The sequence below is a fragment of the Drosophila guanche genome, unplaced genomic scaffold (genome assembly GCF_900245975.1).
Source record: "Drosophila guanche unplaced genomic scaffold, DGUA_6, whole genome shotgun sequence".
Taxonomy (NCBI): Eukaryota; Metazoa; Arthropoda; class Insecta; order Diptera; family Drosophilidae; genus Drosophila; species Drosophila guanche.
Window position 1 is genome coordinate 1,142,957 of NW_022995750.1, and position 6,443 is coordinate 1,149,399.

Below are 6,443 nucleotides of genomic sequence, written 5' to 3' on the forward strand. Positions count from 1 at the left end.
ATGTATCTACCGCAGTATCTGTATCTGTATCGCTATCTAATCGCTTTCTAATGGTCCATGGCGATCTATGTTCGCTGTCAGTCGATCGCTAGTTTGTTAAATACATTTTTTCCCCTCTCGTGTGTGTATGTTGTGTGTCCAAGAGTCAACTCTTGAACATATTAATAAATTAGAAAATGTTTTTTGTCTCGAGCTCTAGCTGATGCTGCTGCCTGCTTCTGGCCTTTAAACTTTTAATGCATGGAAAATTGCATGTCGATCGGAGGCTGCTGCCTGCTGCCTGCTGCCTTCTGCTGGCTGTGGACCTTCAAAATTAAGTTGTCTCTTAATTACCGAGAAGAGATCTCTTACCAAGCGGAGACTCAGAGCTTTGCTCTTTTTTTTTGCTGCTGCTGTAATTAATTACCACCTGAAGTGTGATGAACTTTAAGTGGCTTTTGATAGAGCCCATAGAGATCGGTGGAAATACGATTAATGGTAGCGGAGGAATCGTTAATCAACTGCGAATATCAGCTAACTAATAAATCTGTTTATTTTTCTGTTTGCTGCTTGCATTATGAACTATTCCCCAATATGTTCAAAGTCATCCATCGATCCATCCCGTGCATTTAGCAAAAACTTTCTAACAGCAAATATGCATCTGCATCTGCGTCTCTGTATAATAAATTGAATACATCAGAAACAACTATAAATAATTGCCAGCAACAGCAACAGCAACAGCAACAACAACAACTGCAGAAGGAAATGAAGAAATTTTGCCAGAAATTTTCGTGTACGTATTGTGGAGTGGAGTGCGTGTGCCCAAAGGCGAAGGCTAATGGCCCCCAAAACGGCCAAGCGACGACGACAAGCATTTACAAGCTGTGGCCACAAACTGTGCGACGAGAGACAAGTGCAATAGGCCAACGCAGGTGCCTGGTCGGCTGTATACCCTGTACAGGGTGAGTACTCTTTTATGGACAGTGTGCCATGCATTAAAGATGAAGCCACTTTTATGTATCAGTCCAGTTAACTATTAGTCCAGAATGTAGTGACCCAAGAGGCGAAGCTCGATCACAGCTTCGTTGGGATCTAGTTTTTCGAGTAAGGAGGATCTGTTTTTGACAGAATTTGCAACGATTTCTCTATCGAAAGCAAAAGGAATTATGCATTTGAATCAATATCCGGTGGCATGCACAGCTTCCACTGCGGACTGGAGCTTTGTCTCTCTTAGTTTTGGTTAGTTTTTGCTTATAAAATAAAACTAAATCTCATGCACACTCTTCTTTCATCTAAAGAGCATTCATTGGTGCCAACAGACCAGACCCCAACTATACCCAACCAGATCCGCTGCAGCATCATTCAATCTGCCATCCTGGCACAGCCAGTGTCTCTCTGTGTGTGTGTGTGTGTGTGTGTGTGTGTGTGTGTGTGTGTGTGTGTGTGTGCCACAAGCCAGCCAGGAGATGACCGCGACCGCGAAGGCAAAGCAACGCACGACACAAGCAAGCGGCAGCCAGGGAGCGAGCGACCGAGGCAGGCAATCGGCCAAAACTGTCAGACATGGTGCGTCGTTGTGTGCCAAAAGAGCAACCGCAGAGAGACAGGCGGACAAGCAGGCAACAGGCGCAAGTCAAGTGAATGGCCAATGACCACCAAATTGGCAGTAAAGCATACAAAAATAACTTCAAATGGTCAAAAGGTTAACAAAATCAAGCAGAGAACAAGAAGAGAAGACAGCAGACAGCAGACAGCAGCAGCAACAGCAGCAGCCAGCCAGGCGGTGCCAGGAGAGTTCGAGAGAACGAGAGAGATGAGAAGCTGCTGGTGGTGGTGCAGCTGTCCCGATCCCAGCCAGCGGCTTTGGCTGCATGCCCCAACATGTTGCCAACATTCCGTCAGAGCCACCAGCAGCAGCCACAGCAACAGTTGCCATTGTCACAGTGTGTGTGTGTGTGTGTGTGTGTGTGTGTGTGCCAGTTGCAAGCAACATAATCCCCGCAGCCAGTGTCTGGTGGCCGCGGCGGCGCAACGTGGTGTGCGCAACGAAAAAATGATTAATGAGTTGCCTCATTACCTGGCGAAAATCAATGTCTTGCGCATATTCTGTGGGCCAAGAACCCGAGAGAAGAGCCACCATACCCCAAACCTGTCACAGCCACTTGGCCATGTCTCTGTGTGTTGTCGTTAGCCATGACGCAGCCGGCTCTTGTCGCCGTTGCCTCTTCCTGTTGCACCGTCGCTTGTTGTCGCATAATAAATCGATCATAATTCTGCAGACCCGAGACTCAAATATCGCAGTGTCGACGCTGATTTCGATGCTGATTCCGATTCTGATTCGGATCGCAACGACGACAATCAGCTCCTGTCGCGCACGACAACAAACGACAACGACAACAACGACGACAGCCACATCATCGGGGAGACCTCTGCTCTGACTGATCTCTGAGTCGATCTTTGCCGCACTTGGCTTCCCTTTTTTTGTATGTGTGTTGCACTTTTCTTTTTTTTTTAATTGCACTCGCAAACCGCCTGCTCCCCATCTGGCCAGAGGCTGTTGCTGCTGCTGCTGCTGCTGACTGATTTTATTTATTAAACCGTTGACATTCTGGTGACTGGCGCAGCCGCTACCTGGCGCCTTTGATAGCCATCAGTCGATATCCAGGCGCCTCCAATTTATGGCTACTGGATATTATTGATTAACTTCGTACGCATATTGTGACTTATTAATGAAGATTATGGTACTCCGGCAGGTGGTGCTAATTTGGAAGGGAAGCTTATCGATGCTGGGAGAGTGTGAAATAATCAAAAGAAAACAAAGGAGATGGCAGGTATAACTTCGGGTAAAATGGATAAATATTTAATCAGGATTTTAATTATTTAAGGACTGCAAATCTTCGTGAGAAACAAACTGTTACGCCGTCAGGGATTCTTCAACGATAAACTGACAGAATGAGGCCATCGACTGTAACATTTCGATAGTCATTAGTCAAGTAGTCTTCAATCTAAATGGAATATTAAGGTAACTTTTAAGCTCCATGTTCGGCCCATAATTATTCGAGTTGTCCCTTCTCTCTGTGAGGTCATAAAAAATAACCAACCCATTTTTATCAATGATTACACAATGCACACATGGAAATGGCTGGATTATTATTATCACTAAACAATGATATTTATTTAAAATGCAGACGAGACTCTTCGGCAAGCGGTAATTGAAAAAACGTTGGATGATATTCCACCCTGCCCAGGCACAGGGGCCAATAAACCGAAGCGATTGAACTCTTTATCGCTTCGTTATCTGTGGACTGGGCTGGACTGCTCTGAGGGCTGGGACTGCGGCAACTATGTAAATATTGTAAATCTATAAAACCAAACGGAACGCCAGTGCCAAAATGTAAGAAAAATTCCACGATTTACGACTGTGGATTCTTTATCGGTTACTGTTCATAGTTAAGGTTTACCTTTCCCACATAGAAGAGATATCTATTCGGTTTTAATTCTGGAGGGGATGAGGGGATTGTTGTATGATTGTGTTGCACTTCAACCAAAAACCGAAATATTAAAGTCAACAACACAAAATGGTTTGTGGTTTGCTCTGACTGTGGCTGTAGCTGTAGCTGTAGCTGTAGCTGTAGCTCTGGCTGGTTGCTGTTGTCGGCAGGCAGAGCACAAACAAGTTGAATGGCATTGCAAATGTGTGTGCAGCATGGGGCAGGAGGAGGCAGCAGGAGACGAGACATGGGAGAGCAGAAAGGCTTCCAACTGCCAACAGCAGTTTGATTGTTATTGCCAATGAATGAATGCACTTGCTCTGAGGATTTGTCTGCCAGGCCAACTTATGAGTTGCCTCTGCCACAGCAGCTACAGAAGCAGCATCTCCCATCATCTCCCCAACCATTGCCTTGAGGGCTGTGTGTCTGTGTGTCGGTCTGTCTGTCTTTCACTCTGGCAACAACACATTTTGCGGTCTCCAGTTGCAGTTGCAAGTTGCAGCTTCTGCTGCCATTGTTGTAGCTCTCTCTCCCTCTCCCATCCTTTTGTGTGGTAGCTGCTGCTGCTGCGTAAACCCTCAGGGGGTGCTTATGCCGGCTCTTGTTGCAACTGTGTATTGGCCATGAATTTTGCTGCAAACAACATTTCCGTTTTGGCCATTATATGGCGCCCGGTTCTATGTGCCACAGCCCCCCATTGTCGCTGACATTTTCACACTTTTGCCTGCAGAGTGAGTGCAGAGTGGAGTAGAGTGTGGAGTGCTGTTGAGCAGATGTTGTAGATGGCATTATCCTTGTTCATTTCCCGTTTTCCTTGTTTCATTCTTGATGATTTATTGATGTCTCTTTGTTGTTTTGTTTGTTCATTAGCTTTTTGTGAGTTTGCATGACGGTGGGGTAGTTGTAGCAAATTAATATGAAACATTAAAGCTTCCGTTTGCGTGCCTCGTACTCTCGTAATCGTTTAAAATCTCAACACCTCTGCAGCGAACAAAAGTCCATTGTTTCGTGGTATCTGCCGGCACATAACTACATAAATTAAAGTACTCTTCAGAGGAGTGGAGAGTGCAGCGTGTCGACAGCAGGAATCGCCACCAGAGTTCCTTCAAATTGATTTTGTGAAACGACTTTGTTGGTGGGCCTCCCACTCCACAGACACATCGAAGCGGACATCGAAGCGGACATTTGGAACAATGGCAAAACACACGGAATAACAAGGGGGTATTGTGTCCCGTGTGCACATATTGAATGAATTGGTTTTTTGCTTTGGTTTCCCTCTGCGCTTTTTGTCGATTGGCTGAGGGGTAAAATAAAATTAAAATCGGATCAATTGAAACCAGTTTTGTTGTTTTGTTGTTTTGTTGTTTCGTTGTTTCGTTGTCGTTGTTAACACATGTTACCCGAGAGCGTTGGCCAAATTGCCAACGATAACATATACATTTCCAAATTGTACGAACCAACACTGAATGGAACCTTTTTGCCCCATTAACATTTCCCATATCTGTATATCCATACAGAGACAGATTTTCCTTTTTGCAAACAGGCCTTGACTTTGCTGGATAACGCGGACGTAGAGCTCAGTTCCATTTGACTTTCGTTCGGGGAACTACATACATCAACCAAAAAATAAAATCAGTGTTGCACAGCGAGAGAATTTCGTAGGGGGAAGTAGGCGCTGACTTTCCTTTACAATCGCAGTCGTGTCGAGCTGCTTGCTCACTTGCATTATATTTTTCATACGTGACGAACAGCCCAGTCGAAATTTTGTCTGAAAATACAAATTTCACAATTTAAAACATTTTCTAAAACATTTTTGATTGGCATTTTGGATACAAAAAATGTCCAATATGCAGGATGTACCACTGGCCGATCCAGAGGAGGGCATTGCCGGATCGGTGGCCTCGTCGACAGCCACACCAAAGTCCAGTTCGTTAAAGCGCTTCTTCAAGCTGAGCAAGAAGCCGCACAACTTGCAGGATGAACTGCAAGATATGACCGAATCGGCCGTGCGTCAGAAGGATCCAAGCAAGAACAATACGGTGGGACGTTTCTTTACGCGCTTCAAGCATGCTCACAAGGGTAAGGCACTAGATAACTTGGAGAGAAACTCGAATTAATTCCTGGCTTATCCTTTACAGATGGCTCCGAGGAACCATCTTCTTCGACTAGCAATGAGGCCACTGATGCTGGCGAGGAGCATGAGCTGGAGCAGAGCCAGCGCAAAAACAAGCCGTCGCCCAATATGAAGCCCACCATTAAGGAGTCGATTTCGGGCTACTGGAAGCAGCTTTTCAATCGCAACAAGGCCCAGAAGCAGGATGGCATTGCCGGCATGTCCGACGGCGTGGAGGAGGTGCATGAATTGCAGCAGGTGAAGCAAGATCAGAGCCAATTGGACGAGATGTCCGAGGGTCAGGATGATCGCAAGGAGGAGGCTGAAACTCCCGACGTGAACCAGGAACAGCTGCCGGCCGTTGTGGGTTTGACTCTGCAGGAGCTGCAGAATGAATATGAGAAACACTAAGAACACATCCATGCACACTTATTACCTCTTGGCAAACACCTAAACTAAACATCGATACATTGATCGTGGTCCACGAAGCCCGTAACAATCCTTCAGGCGCTGGAGGATGACAGACAAAAGCCACCAAAACATTTATACACTTACCTCTTGGCAATTACCTACACTAACCTCTACACAAGGGGACTTGTAGACTACAATTTACGCACTAAACGCGTCACACTCTTTACAGACAAACTCTTCCAAACAATTTGCAATTGTTACACAAACCAAAAAGGATTGGAGCCTATCTACCGAAAAGCCTTTTGCTGCTGGAATCGCAAAATGTTTAATTGCAAGCAGAGCTTCAAAATAAATGCTGCTGCATATAGATATGCATGCAAAATGTAATCCTTGCCGTCTTGTGTGTAAACCAATCCCCAGACTGCCCATCCTTTGGGTCACAAAGTTCA

At 45.6% G+C, this 6,443-nt stretch overlaps 1 protein-coding gene across 2 annotated transcripts; it reads left to right on the forward strand.

Moving 5' to 3' along the window:
• Positions 1-5,187: 5,187 nt before the first annotated feature.
• LOC117586455 lies at positions 5,188-6,381 on the forward strand. 2 transcript variants are annotated; one of them, XM_034276500.1, is made up of 3 exons: positions 5,188-5,549; positions 5,609-5,814; positions 5,872-6,381. In XM_034276500.1, the coding sequence occupies exons 1-3, from the start codon at positions 5,309-5,311 to the stop codon at positions 5,992-5,994; spliced, it is 570 nt and encodes a 189-aa protein (XP_034132391.1). In that variant the 5' UTR covers positions 5,188-5,308; the 3' UTR covers positions 5,995-6,381. The 2 variants fall into 2 exon arrangements, with proteins under 2 accessions (XP_034132391.1, XP_034132389.1); XM_034276498.1 differs by having other exon boundaries at positions 5,190-5,549; positions 5,609-6,381.
• Positions 6,382-6,443: the final 62 nt, after the last annotated feature.